At 56.9% G+C, this 14,069-nt stretch overlaps 2 protein-coding genes across 2 annotated transcripts; one reads left to right on the top strand and one right to left on the bottom strand.

Annotated features, from left to right (window-relative positions):
* Window positions 1–172: 172 nt before the first annotated feature.
* B2M (beta-2-microglobulin) lies at window positions 173–2,868 on the bottom strand. The gene is made up of 4 exons (XM_032700622.1): window positions 2,744–2,868; window positions 2,309–2,587; window positions 1,817–1,852; window positions 173–625 (listed from the first exon to the last, which is right to left on the bottom strand). Exons 1-3 carry the CDS (start codon window positions 2,814–2,816, stop codon window positions 1,839–1,841), a joined length of 366 nt encoding a protein of 121 aa, XP_032556513.1. The 5' UTR covers window positions 2,817–2,868; the 3' UTR covers window positions 173–625; window positions 1,817–1,838.
* A 2,436-nt stretch (window positions 2,869–5,304) lies between these two features.
* Window positions 5,305–11,051, top strand: PATL2 (PAT1 homolog 2). Its single transcript, XM_032700712.1, has 19 exons — window positions 5,305–5,381; window positions 5,835–5,934; window positions 6,053–6,354; window positions 6,476–6,544; window positions 6,656–6,721; window positions 7,057–7,224; window positions 7,340–7,429; window positions 7,618–7,772; window positions 7,881–7,964; window positions 8,047–8,185; window positions 8,294–8,414; window positions 8,490–8,587; window positions 8,923–8,967; window positions 9,124–9,260; window positions 9,498–9,657; window positions 9,929–10,069; window positions 10,150–10,247; window positions 10,326–10,475; window positions 10,683–11,051. Exons 1-19 carry the CDS (start codon window positions 5,358–5,360, stop codon window positions 10,720–10,722), a joined length of 2,187 nt encoding a protein of 728 aa, XP_032556603.1. The 5' UTR covers window positions 5,305–5,357; the 3' UTR covers window positions 10,723–11,051.
* Window positions 11,052–14,069: the final 3,018 nt, after the last annotated feature.

Raw genomic sequence — 14,069 nt, 5'->3', positions numbered from 1 at the left:
CTTTACACCCCACACCCCAAGACACACAATCTGGAGTCCTCCCCCTTGGAGTGGGGACCATTCCCTGCCCCTCACTCGGCGAACCGTCCCACATCCCCAAGGTTTCTTTACCCCTTTTTTAAAACCTTATTCCTTCCCTTCAGAGCCGCGCAGGAGCCTCTAACCAGGCAGATACCACATTAACCAAAAAAATCTTTAATTCTTTTTTTTTTATTGATGGAAAAGTGTTTTTACACCTTCTCAGTAGGATAAAAAAGCACAACTGAGCATCAGGGCCACCAGGCTTCAGATTCACTCACAACCCAGCGGCTGCTAGAGCCCTTGAAATCAGCTCAGGTTGTCCAATGATTCTGAAAAAACATTTAAATGGCTACAATTTTATTAAGATAAAAATCCTGTACAATTTTGAGCACCTTAGAGCTAAAATTGTCTTTAAGCAGTAATGTAGGCATTTATAGCTACGTGCTCAAAAAGTCTCCAGAGCTCCCTTTCTGCTTCATGCAAAAGATATCTTGACAAGCATTATTAAAGAATTCCTTGAAGCAAGATAATCACTCTTGTGGTTATGATGAAGACTGGACACAAGCGTGAGAAGACTTTGATTTGCAAGAAGAATTTTTCAGACCTGCATAGAGAGAGAAGATGGACATCAATCACTCTGGTCACAGCTTCAACTATAATTATTTTAGGAGTCGAAAATGGTTTCCTCAGCAGCACTCTGACTGCAGCATCTCAGCTGCAAGTACAGACCCACCTTCCGGTGAGATAAAACTCCTGCAGAAACTGCTTTTCTGTCCCTTCCTTGGTGGGGTTCAGAGTTCAACAAGTCAAGAGGATCCTCGTTCTCCACCCCAGGCAGCTTATCCTGCTCTTAGCTCCTCCACCCCAGCTCAGTAAATCCTTGTCACCAGACTCCAGTGAAGTTGCCCATGTCCCACCTCCAGCCAAGGTTGGCATCCGTCACCATTGGTGACCTCCAGGCTGATGTCCCACCAACCTAAGCCACAGCGCCACTTGGGCACAGCACATCCCAGACCCTGCCCTGGGGGATGCCCAAAAGCAAGCAACAAACCAGATGAGTGGCCATATACAACTTTGTAGAGCTCTACAAGAGTAGGGGCACTTCAAGTGAGGTCCTGCCAAGGCTTGTCCTGGGCACAGTTAATCATTATCCAGCCTCTACCAGGGCACTTATATAAGTTGTTTCAGCCAGCGTGTTACGTCAGCTGGGACACATATCTTCAGTTTTCTTCTGATCAAGGGTTGAATTGGAATTTCCCTGTTGCTAAACCCACATCAGTTACAAGAATATAATCTGAAGAACATGGAACCCTCGAACTCTGAGACACTGGTAATAAACCCAAAACTGCTTCCAGTTTGTGCTTCACGAATCCCACATTGTGCTGCCTGTCTGCCACAGAGTTAACCAGCCTGCCTCCCCCAAGGCACGGATCTCCAGGCACAGCAACTGCCTCCTCCCCAGAGAGGAAATGGCACTGTGGGGCCTGAAGAAGTATTAGAGGACGTGTAACAACTCTCAATGGTACTTGGCAGACACAGCAAAGACATGGAAGGTTTTCTCCAAGGGTCTCCTTTCTTTAGATTCCTGTAGGCAAGGGATGGCCGAGAACAGGCCAAAATAGTGGGTAGAAGGAGTGTGGGGAGAGTCCCGTGCCCCAGATCAGCAGTAACATCATCTGCTTTTTGGGGATGGTTGCTTCTGTTCCTCAACTCTGCAAGTTACACACTCTCCTCCATATGGAAATGGGCTCACATTCCCCTTACCAGCACAGAAAGCAGCATCAGCATAACTCACCATGGATTACCCCAGACGCAGCTCAGAAGTCTGGTTCTGCAGGGAAGAAGGGTGGAGTGTTAGACTTCAGGGCAAATGGCACCCCCTCCCGAGTACCCACGAGCCCACCACTACTGGCTGTAACCAGAGAGCTGCCCTCGGCTGGGTCACCACCACAGTTCCCACCGCTGTGTCCTTTATATTCTGAAGGTAAAGCCCAAATCACTGTGTGACTCATCTTCTAGGTGAGTTCACTGATACTGGACAACATAGCACCACCAAATCCCTACGGACAACACCAAGGCACTCCCACCCTGAATCCTTCATGGATATGTGTAACAGCCTTTACAGCTGAAATCGAGTTAACTTTCCATCTCTAATGCAAGACCTTAAAAACCCACCCTGCTATAACACCCTGCTTTCCAGAAAGAAGAAGAGAGACACCATGGATATAAACTAACGAGCTCTGGCCCACAAACAGAAGCTGGAGGAAGAAGGCAGGGCAGAGCGTACCCCATCGGTAGATCCTCGGCTCAGACATGGTGGAATGCTCCACCCTGCAAGCAAAGGTGTCACCCTTCGTAGGGGTGAAGGGCACGTAGACCAGGCGCTGGAACTGCCACTTCTCGTTGAAGGACAAGTCCCCATACTGGACGCCGGTCATGGGCTCTCCGTTCTTCAGGAGTTCCACCTTGATCTTGGGTGGGTGAAATCCAGTGATGAAGCAGTGGAGGGTGTTCGCCTGTCCCTCCTTGGCGCGTGTGCGGGCGTAGACTTCGACCTTCGGCGCCTCTGGAGAGGGGGGCGAGGGCGGTGTGAGAAGCTGGGCATCGCGTCGATGCACCCACCCACCCCGACACGGTGACCGGACTCCCCGAGATCTGGGCCCCCGAGCCCCTCGCCCTCCCTGCCCCTCGCAGGACCCTTCACGCCGTCCCCGGCACTCACGATCGGCAGCGTCCCCCGGGCCGAGCAGGGCCAGCAGCACCAGGGCCGCGAGCCCCAGGACGCTCCGCTCCATCGCAGAGTCTCTCCCCGCGGCACCGACTGTCCCGTACTACTCGCGCGCCGCCTTTTATATCCTCGCAAACCCGCGGCCAATCGAAGCGCGGAGCGCCCGTTACGTCATCAGTGTCCGGGCAGAGCGGGAGAGCCGAGGTTGTGCGAGCCATCTGCGCGCCTGCGCACTGCGGGCAGAGCGACCTGTGCGCTTTCGCTTTCGTTTCTGCGTTGGGGCGGGGAGCCCGGGGGGCGCCGGTCACCAGGGGCTGGACGTGGGCCCGGGGGGGCACTGGCACCTGACTTGTACCTGCCACAGTGTGGCCACAGGCCCAGGGTAGTGATCACCCCCCTGTACTGGGCACTGCTGAGGTCACACCTCGAGTCCTGGGGTCAGTTCTGGGCCCCTCGTGAGGAGGACATTGAGGGGCTGGAGCATGTCCAGAGGAGAGAACAGAGCTGCGGAAGGGTCTGGAGCACCACGAGTGGCCTGGAGAAAAGGAGGCTCAGAGGGGACCTTCTCGCTCTCTGCAACTCCCTGACAGCAGGGTGAAGCCAGAGGGAGTCAGGCTCTGCTCCTAGGGAACAAGGGACAGGACAAGAGAAAATGACCTCCAGTTGCACTAGGGGAGGTTTAAATTGAATATGACTGAAAATTTCTTCCCTGAACGGGCTGTCCAGCCCTGGCAGAGGCTGCCCAGGGCAGGGGTGGAGTCCCCATCCCTGGAAAGGTTTAAAAGTTGTGTGGATGTGGCACCTGGGGACATGGGTTAGTGGTGGTTTGACAGTGCTGGGGGCACGGCTGGACTCGATGGTCTTAGATGTCTTTTCCAACCTAAATGGGGGTAAAACACACCACTTGCAGAAAACTTTGCATCCAGGGATCATATCATGCCAACAGCCTAGGATGGCACAGCTCATCCACCTTCCTTTCTGAACCTCCCTGGAGGCCTGTGTGGAATGTCTCAGTCCAGCAGCTGTGGGGTTAGGGATTTACTGTCGTTTGATGCAGCACAGACTCCCTGACATCAAGCACGAGAACCCCAAGGCCAAAGAACCAGGTTTTCTGGTGCCTTGGCTGGGAATGCTGCCGAGCAGTCTGGTAACGTTGCTTGGAAAGGGAAAAAAAAAAAGAAAAAGAAAGGAAAGTCATTACTAGTGGGGAGGAAACAGCAGCATTATAGGGGTCCTCTAACACCGGGCCTTTTAGGACTTGCTTTCTTAATACATCATATTAAAACGTAAATTAAACAAATACAGCACATATGGAGAACATCCCAAATGCAGCAGGTAAATCAGGAGAGGACAAGCAAAGGAAAATCCTGAAAACATTTGTTATCAATCCTCACTGGCCCAGACCCTGCTGGGTCTGTTGGCTGCCTGGTGAGTGGCGCAGTGGCCACGCAGCTGAAAACGCTCAGTGTTTTCACTGAGACAAGCAGAGCAGCTTCAGCCAGAACCTTATCAGGGATCTCAGGGCTCCAGCCTGAGATGTCTAAGGGCTGTAATGGTGACAGAGCTGCCATCAAGGTCACTGCATTGGGAGTCACCACCCCGGTCCAGCCTGACCCACAGGCAATTCTGACCCTGCTCAGGTGGGCAATCGCCTTGGCTCAGAGAGGACTGATCACACAAAGAGCTGAGGGAAGGATGCGGATCCTTTCCCTGCCTTTTGGGATGTGAATCCATGGCAATGACTCCACTGCAACCAGTGATGCTTGTCAGACTTTCCCTGTAAAGAGAAGCTGAACCGCAACTCTTTTCCACATGATGTTTTTAAAAGGCTGCAGTGATTTGGTCAGAGCAGCCAAATCTTCCTCTTTTGGAGCATTTCTGCTTTTACTGGCAGACAGAATTATTTGGGAGTGGGTAACATGATCGAGGTGCTCCCAGCACTCGGGGGGGGGGAAGGGGAATTAGGGCACTCTGCTGTGCTTTGCAGGACACAGTGATTCACAGTGTTAGCATTGACCCCTGTGCTTTCAAGCCCACATCTGTACATCTCCAGGGTGCTTCCAGCCGGACAGACCATATCCAACTGGTTTTCCATAACTCCTCAGAGGGGTATCAGCTTGGAGAACACAATGGCAGGCAGGGAACAACGGGAGCACTGGGAAAAGCTGAGTTGGGATGTTCTGTGCCCCGAGGGCCGCAGGTGGGGCAACTAAACCTCACCCTCCTCATCCTCATCCCTCGGCTTCCTCCTCATCCACGCCAGACGCGAGGGCATGCGCAGGGCTCGGCTGGGGGCCGCCATGTTGTACGGCAGGCACAGGTGAGGGGGCTCAGCCGGGCGCCGCCATGCTGTACGGCAGGCACAGGTGAGGGGGCTCAGCCGGGCGCCGCCATGCTGTACGGCAGGCACAGGTGAGGGGGCTCAGCTGAGGGCCGCCATGTTGTACGGCAGGCACAGGTGAGGGGGCTCAGCTGAGGGCCGCCATGTTGTACGGCAGGCGCATGCCGGGGCGGGGTGGGGCGGCCCATAAAAGGCGGTGGCGGGGGCAGCGCGGCCCCGTAGAGGGACGTGGGACGAACGGAGGGCGGGAGGAGGAGGCACCGCGGGATGGCAGAGGGCGGCGAGCCCGTTGTGAGTGCCCGCCCTGCTCTGCTGCTCCCTCCCCGCGGCCGCTTCCTCACGTCTCGCCCCATCGGCTGTGCCCGTTCTCCCGGGGCTGGCTCTCCCCGGAGCGGACACTGCTCTGGGGGTGCCGGTGCGGTGCTCGTCCCTGCCTTGTGCTTGCCTGCTTTTCGTGTCCTCGTAGCGGGCGGGGTGTTCCCTCTGAAGCCCAGTGTGTCTGAGCGCCAGCCGGGCTGGTGCCGTTCCGTACCGGCATCCGACTGTCCCGGCGGGCTGCGCCTGCGGGTCCTGCCCTCGCTGGCAGTGCCAGTGGCTCCCGTTCTTCCCTTTTCCAGCTGGGAGCCGTTAGGGCTGCCTGGCACCACCAGCGGGGTGGGGAGGAGGTTGGTGTCCCCCCCCCACTTTGAGAGCATGTTAGGGTTACCTCTCCCTTAGCGAGGACCCTGCTGCTTCCCATTCCAGATCCTTGAGGACTTCTTGCTGGTGGAAGATGCGCCTCTGCTGGAAATGGCCGAGGAGGATGAGGAGCTCGACCTATACAACGAGATGACTTTTGGGTTAGGTAAGACCTCAGGGGAGCCCCAGTGTTGGGAAGATCAGCCAGCCCCCAAAGGGGGAAGCAGGGACCCCCGTGGGCACTGCCCAGGCACTCACACCCTGCTCTGCTTGCCTGTTCCAAGACCGAGACTCCACAGAGGACGCCCCGAAACTCCTGGTGCCACGGAAGACGAGCCCTGAGGTGGCTGAAGTAGTGGCAGAGGAGACTGAAGTCGGGGATGAACCGGAGCCTGGAGCGGCTGAGCAGCCAGAGAAGCTGGGAGAGCCCCAGGAGGAAGGTGGGACAGAGCTGGAGGCGGAGCAGGTTGGCTCTGAGTTGGAGGAGGAGGAGCTGGGGACTGAAGAGCAGGAGCCCTGTGAGGAGCCCAATGACCTGGGAGACCCGGCAGTGATGAGAGCCGTGCAGAGCAAACCCACGCTGGAGGTGACGCGTGAGCGGAGGGGGGGGTCCCCCTGCTCCCCCCTTCATCCCCACTCCTGTGGGTCCTGCCCCACAGAGGGCACTAGGGGAGGGAGACGGACCTGTAACTCTTCTTTCCTTGCAGAGCCAGGACTCGGCAGTGCTGGACAGCAGGATTGGTGCTTGCTGGACAGAGTTTGACAAGGAGGACATGGTAAAAATGTCCCCTCCCATCTGGTGATGGGGCTGAGCAGCCCCCGCAGTGTCCCCTGCCCCTCTCCTCCTGGTCCTCTTGCCCCATGCCCATCATCTCCCTGTCTTCCAGCTGACGATGGATCCTGGGACGTGGGGCTCCTGCCCTGGCAGTGTCTCACCCCACCACGTACTGGAGGTGGGTACTGCCAGCTAGGCCCTCCTACCCTGGGACAAGGGTCACAAGGGGATTTGGGGTGAGTGGAGAATCTCCATCACACCTCTGGAGGTGCATGGATGTGTCTTGGGTGCCTGGTTTTGAAGGCAAAACTGTTGAGTTTGGGGGGATTTGGACCCCCATGCTAGGTGTCCCCTTGGGCTTCCAGCTGCTCTGCACTACCACAGTGGGAACCCAGGTGGTGCATGGTCTGTTTGAGCAGCGGTTGAAGGTTTCGGTGAGCTGCCTAGTGCTGGGGAAACTAAACTGATCCCAGCTGGGCCCCATTCCCACCTGCTGCTGCCTCCTCCCTGCAGGATAAAGCCATCCTCCAGGTCCTGGAGAGGCCCCCACCATCCACCAACATGGCCTTTGACTTCCTTGGCTCCTGTGTGCAGAGAGGCTATGGGGACTCTCCCCGGCTCAAGCACCCTGACTTAAGACTGATGTCCCCCAAGTCCTTCCCCCAGCACTTCATCCAGCAGGTAACAGGTTGGAGGGGGGCTCTTGCGTTCCCTCTTTCTCTGTCATCCTCTCCCTGGAGGTGCAGCCTGGAGGACAGGCTTGTCCCAGTGACACTTTCCATCTCCTGCCCTGCAGCAGGCAACTCTGATGTCTCCTCGCTCCCCGTGCCCCCCTCGGCCCTTCCCACCAGCTCGCAGGCCCCCTCCACTCTTTGCTTCCAACCAGGTAACACTGTGGGCTGGGAGCCACTACCATGGCCCTGGAGTGGCAGGGGATGGGGACAGTGGCAGGTGTGGTGTGGTGCCAGAGAGTGGCCCCTGTGGGAGCCAGAAGCCAGCACAGAACTGGCTGACTCGTCCAGGGCGCTCAGAAGGGGAGGCTCAGACCCTTGATTGCTTCTCTCTCCCTCTCAGACTGCAGCGTACAGGTCTCCAGCCCCTTTCCAGCCTGGGTCCCCCACCATGGACAGCCCACTGCAGCCCCTGGCCATGCACTTTGGGCCCATGTCCCCCTCCTTGGACCCTGCTCTCTTCTTCAGCCCCTCAGCCAACAGTCAGCTGAACCTCAGGTAGCAAGAGTGGGGTGTCCAGGTGGGACCCCACAAAGAAGCTGGAGGGTGTCCCTGGTCTGGGGGTGTCTCGAGCCCCTCCTGACCCCTGTCTGGTCTCCCCTGCAGCATGCCCAGCCACATGACCCAGCTGCACCCCCAGCACCAGCGGATCCTAACACAGCGGCAGCAGCAGGGCAGGCAGGCACAGAGGTATGAGGGGTCCCTGGGAAGCTGTGGGGTGCAGGGAGGGCTCTGGGCGGTCACAGCAGGCTGAGGTCTCTTCCTGTACCAGTATTTCCCCCAAGAAGCCATGGTCTCCTAAAGTGGACCCTCATGCTGGGCTGATGACCTCCAAGGAGAAGGACTGGGTCATCAAGGTGGAGATGATCCAGCTGCAGAGTGAGAACATGGATGACGACTACTACTATCAGGTGAGCTCCTGCTGGCAGCACCTGTGGCTTGTTCTCCTCAGGGCTGGGCTTTGGGAACCAGAGGAACCCTTCAGGGTGTTGGAGGGGACTCCTGGCCTGTTGTTGCAGTGGTACTACCACCGTCTGGAGCGCAGGCAGGCGGAGGAGGAGCTGCTGGGCGGGCGCAACAAGCTGGACACCCCCAAGCTGGTCACGCCGTTCATCCAGAAAGTGGAGACCTATGACTCTGGTGAGGGCTGGGGCAGGTGTTGGGGGCTGGGTGAGGGGCTGTGGCAGTGGTCTCACCGTGTCCCCCCTCTCGCAGTGGTGCGCATCGCCGGCTCGCTGGGCCAGGTTGCCGTGTCCACCTGCTACAGCCCTCGCCGGGCCATTGATGCTGTGCACCATGCCCTTGTGGAGGAGGTAGGTGAGGGGAAGCCAGGCTGGTTGGTGCCCTGAATTGCTTGGAATACTGCTTTGAGGTCCCACTGGACCATGGAGCAGCTTATAGGAGCTGCCCCAAGCAGTGGGATGGGGCACACAGTTGGAGGAGCTCCCACCTCAGCAGTGGCGGCTTGTCCCTGGCCAAGGGGTGGGATGGGGTTCTGGGCAGTCATGGTCCCATGGTCTCCCTGTGGGATCGCTCTGTGTCCTAAAGCCACCTCTGATCCCCAGGGAGCAGCTGGCCCCACACTGGGCCAGCAGCGGTGTCTGGGACCGGCTGTAACTCTTATGGTTTTCTTTCTCCTCTCCTGAAGGCTGCAGGGAGCCACCGGCTGCGGGCACTGCACAGGATCGAGAAGGTGAGCAAGCAATGATTTGGGGCAGGGTGGGATGGTCCAGGTGCTCCGTTTTCATCCAGGGATCTCCCAGTGGGACATCTACCTGGGCAGAGGCTCGGGTAACCAGTTGGTAGAAGATGTTCCAAGCTTCCTCCTTACTGTGTGCCATTTCTCCAGCTCTTCCTGCAGCTGCTGGAAGTGGAAGAGGCACAGCAGAAGATGTCTCTCGCCCTGGGGGTGGAGCAGGAGCAGCAGAGCCAAGAAATGGAGAGTCTCTACCATGCCTTGAAAATCAGGGCTTGCAACAGCGAGGAGTGAGTCTGTGCTGAGGGGAGTGGGCAGCACAGCTTGGTCCTTGTGGATCTGAGGTGGCTGTGGATGAGCAGGTCTGGGTGACGGGGAGTGTTGGATCCTGCCTGCTGTGTCACCCCGGCCTGTGCTGACCCTGCCTGTGAACCTCGCCCTCCACTAGAGCTGATGCTTGTCCTCTTGGATGGACAGAGATGCCCTGGGTCCCTTGGGATCTGTGCCAATGGAGCCTTCATTCCCAGGGAGGCAGAGGATGAATTCCTGCAGCTGCTGTGTGTGCGGAAGGGCAAGAAGCTCGTGGCCCGGCTGCTGCCCCACCTGACCCGGGAGCAAGGGGAGAAGATCCTGCTGACCATCACTCACCACCTGCCCTTCCTCATGAAGAAAGATGTGCTGGATGAGGCAAGTACCTCCAGCCAGGGCAGGGATGGCTTGGGCTGCCTCCTTCCCCTTCTGCTCTCACTGGGGGGCACTCTGGGCAATGGGGGGTCCTGTCTTGTGGGGTTGATATGAGACAGGAGCCTCTTCCCTTCAGGGAGGAGGAGAAAGGTCTCCAGGAGGGGTTAAAGCAGTTGTGGTGGCAGTGTCCGTCCCCACCTGGTGTTGGGATGGGGCTGTGGCTGTGACGGGTCGAAGGGTCTCAGATTCCTGCTCTCCCCTCTGCCCTGCCCAGTCTCTCCCCCTGCTCTACAGCCCATTAAATGAGGTGGTGGGCAGGATGACCTTCAGCAAACTCATCGAGGTCCTGCAGGAGCTGACCCAGCCTCTGCCTGAGTGCCCTGAACTCCCCCTCACCATGGCCTTGAAGAACCAGGTATGTAGCCCTGAGCCTTGTGGTGTCCCTGGGGTGCCACCACTGCTGGCTGTGACGTTCCTTCTGGTGCTTCCCTGCAGTTTGGGATCTCCTTGCTCTACTCCCTGCTGAGCCATGGGGAGAGGCTGCTGTCATCAGATGTGCCATTGGAGCCGCGGAGTGGAGACTTCGAGGCGTGGTGAGGGGCTGTGTGAGCTGTGGGGTGGGGAATCTGCCAGCCCACGGGGTGCTCACCCCTCTGTGCCGGTACCTCCAGGACAGACACGGTGTACGTGGTGGCCCGGGAGCTGTCGCAGGTGCCCAAGGCCTTGCTGGTGGAGCCTCTTTTCTTACCCAGTAACCTTCTCTCGCTCTTCTGCCGCTACCTGGACAAGCAGACTGTCCACCACCTGGAAGCCAAGATGGAGTGAGTACTGCCTGGAATGGCTCCCTGCCTCTCCTGGGGATCCTCTTGGAGAGGAGGAGCGGGACAGCATTGGGGCCTCACTGCTTCTGTCCCCCTTTGGACTTAACTCCAGACCTCCATGGGGCTGACCTGATCCTTGTGCCTTTGCTCCTGCTTCTCTGAGGTGGGTCAACAACCTGATGCTCCAACCTCATCCTTCCCCTGCAGGTGCTCCCCACTGCCATCGGAGGCTGCCATGTTATGCTGAGCCCCAGGAGTCGGGAAGGGGATCCGGGGCCAGTGGTGCTGGGAATGGGCAGGGCCCAATGCCATGGCTTTTGAGTTTGGAAGCAAACATTTATTTACCCTGGTGCAGGGCACTCTGGGTGATGTGGGCACTGGCAGGGCCAGCTCTGAAGGGCTGGTCCCACCCTGCCCCTGTGCCTGGGAGCACAGGGAGGGTGTAATTTATTTTGGCTTCGTACCCGGCAGTGTTGTCGAGTTTGGGGTCTGCACAGGGGTGCTGGGAGCACCTGGGGGGGGTGTGGAATTTGTGTATAGCACTTGATATAAAATAAAAAGGTGGTTAACCAGCTCCTCTGGCTCCTGCCGGCAGCTTCTGCTGGATCCTGTGGGCATTGCTGGGCATGGAGACCCTAGTCTGGAATGGTGGAGATCTGGTAAAGGGGAAGGAAAAGCATAGAAGGGGATGCTCAGAGTACACAGGAGGATGATAAAGGGGATGGAGGAGAAGGGAGTGCTTGGAGGGGGGATCAGAGGACCCATGTGACTGGGGACAGAGGGGGGTTGAGCGCCCAGGGAGTGGAATGGGCTGGGAGAGAAGGGATGTGGTGGGGAAGATGAGTCAGAGCTTGTCCTGACAGGGAAGAAAAGATCCATGCAGGTACCTGGGAACACATGGAAAGGATATGGGGGATCTTAAACATACATGGGTGGGTCATAAAGCACTTTTTGTCTCCAATGAACTCCCAAAGACTCTTTAGTCCTAAGTCTTGCAATCAGGACCACAGTAAAGTACCTTGAAGCATCTTTCTGAGCAATTTTGGCTACCCCAACCTGATTCTCACTCCTGCATCTAGACCTGAGCAGGTTCAATTTCTGCTCCCACTGTAGGAATTTTTGTGCCTCCTGCCTGGCTTTATGCTGGGATTTCCCCCAGTCCTATGGGACATCTGAGACTGGGCCACCTCCACCTGCCCAGAGGTCTACACCTGACACCCCAAGCCTGGTGTGTATTTAGAAGAGATTTGGAGCAGAAAATTGTCTCATCCTCAGACTGCCCAAGCTCCAAGCCAAGTAGGTAAAACTATCACTTTGAATGGGCATCTTTCAGGCGTCAGATGGGGAATTTGCAGAAAATAAGGATGTGAGAGTTTGGGTGGGATTTATCTCCACTGCTTATCAAGGCAGCTTGGTTTCCTCTGCTTCAGAGTGCAAGGTCCAGCTGGAAGGATCTCTAGATCCTTTTGGCAGCTGTGTTTGTCATCCTACTGCCTCTCCTGCTCATCTTAAAGGATGTGTATGCTCCTCATACTTCATCCTTGGGAAGTTTTGTGGGACAGCTGTGTTTCATCCCTAGCCATCCACTTCAAAAGAGTGACACTGGCAGGTTATCCTTGTTCCCAACCCACTGAGGCAATCCAGGAAAGATGCCTTTGTGGGGTCCCACCCGACAGCCAAAGGACGGGCCTTGCTGTTACAAATCTCAGAGGGAATTTCAGACAGGAGGGAATGAGCAGCTGTTTCCTGATAGCAGAAACTGAGGAGGACACCAGAGAGTCCTTCAGATGAGGATAAACTGTGTTATGTTTTTCTGTTTGCTTCTTGCCTGGCAGCCAGCCTGGATGAAGGATGGGAGTGTGACGTGGTTGCAACCACACACTAGACCAAGTTCTCCAGTGTGAAGGGATGGAGGTCTATGCTGGATTTTGCTGCTTCATTGCAGGAAACAGCTGAGGGAAAAGAAGGAAAATCCATCTCTTTTTGTTACTCTTCCATAACTGAGAGGCTCACAGCACCCAGCAGCTCTCTCAGTGCTTCCCACCCTCTCCATGGGGCAGCACTCAGGAATTCAGATGAGGGGCATCCAGCAGGTCAGGGACCCCCATATGGTTCATCTACATTCCTTAACCCACAGCTGGTGGAAGTCCAGGGCATCTCACCTGGCTCTGCCTCACTTGTTGCCCTGCTTGGCTCCTCCTGGTACTGTCTCGAGAGGATTGTGGCCTGAGGGAGTGGTGGTGACCCAGCACCATGAGGGGGCTGTCGCTGTCACTGTCACAGGGATATGGGGCTCATCCTGGGACGTCTTGGGACTTATAGGGCTTATCCTGGAATGTCTTGGTGAGTATATGGGGTTCCTTCTGGGATGCCTTGGAAAATATAGGACTCAGCCTGGGACATTGCCAGGTGGCTCATCCTGGGATGTTTTGGGGGAGGATGGGGTTAATCCTGAGAAGTCTTGGAGGTTGTATGGGGCTCATCCTAGAATGTCTGGGGGAATATAAAACTCAGCCTGGGACATCTTCAGGGTATGTGGCTCATGCTGGGATGTTTTGGGGGGTTATGGAGTTAATCCTGGGATGTCTGGGAGATACAGGGCTCATCCTGGCATGTCTTAGGGAATAGAGGACTCAGCCTGGGACATCTTCAGGGTACGTGGCTCATCCTGGGATGCCTTAGAGATTGCATGGGGTTAATCTTGGGTTGTCTTGAGGGTATGGAGCTCATCCTGGAATGTTCTGGGGGCTATGGTTCTCATCATGGGATGTCTGAGGGGGGTATGAGGCTCATCCTAGGATGTCTTTGGGGTTATAGGGCTCATCCTGGAAAGTCTTGGAGGTCATGTAGGTCTCATCCTGAGATGTCTTGTGCAGGTGTAGGGCTCAGTCTGGGACATCTTAAGGGTATAGGGTTTATTGTGGGATGTTTTGGGTGCTATAGAGCTTATCCTGAGATGTCTTGGTGTCTTGAGGGGTATGGGATTCATCCTGGGATGTCTGGTGGGGGGAGTATGGGGCTCATCCTGGGATGTTTTGGGGGAGTATGGGGTTAATCTTGGGATGCCTTGAAGGTATGGAGCTCATCAGGGCTCATCCTGGCATGTCTTGAGGGGTATAGGGAAGCCTAGGACATCTTCAGGGTATGTGGCTCATCTCGGGATATCTTGGAGGTTGTATGGAGTTCATCCTGGGGCATTAGCAGGGTACAGGGCTCATCCTGGGATGTTTGAGGGGGGGTAGTTCATCCTGGAATGTTTTGGGGAGGCAAAGGCTCTTCCGGGGTTGTTTTGGGAGGGGCAGGGGCTCAACCACGGCTGTTTTGGGGCCTGAGGCGCTGAGGGGACACGGAGCCCTGGACTCAGCCACTTCGACCCGGGGGACCGATGCTCCCCCAATCACCTCAATGGTTCGGCCCAGCCCCTCCGTTTCCATGGTGACCGCGCGACGCCCTACAGCGGCGCCGAGCGGCGGCGTTCATTGGCCGCCCGTGCCGGCGGTGGGCGGGGCGGACGGGGGCGGTGCCAATCCGAAGCCCGTCCGCCGCGGTGGCCCCGCCCCCGCGGGTTAAGGGGCGGCGGGCGTTTCCGGCGCG

The sequence above is a fragment of the Chiroxiphia lanceolata genome, chromosome 12 (assembly GCF_009829145.1).
Source record: "Chiroxiphia lanceolata isolate bChiLan1 chromosome 12, bChiLan1.pri, whole genome shotgun sequence".
Taxonomy (NCBI): domain Eukaryota; kingdom Metazoa; phylum Chordata; class Aves; order Passeriformes; family Pipridae; genus Chiroxiphia; species Chiroxiphia lanceolata.
This window is presented reverse-complemented; position numbering and strand designations above follow the sequence as displayed.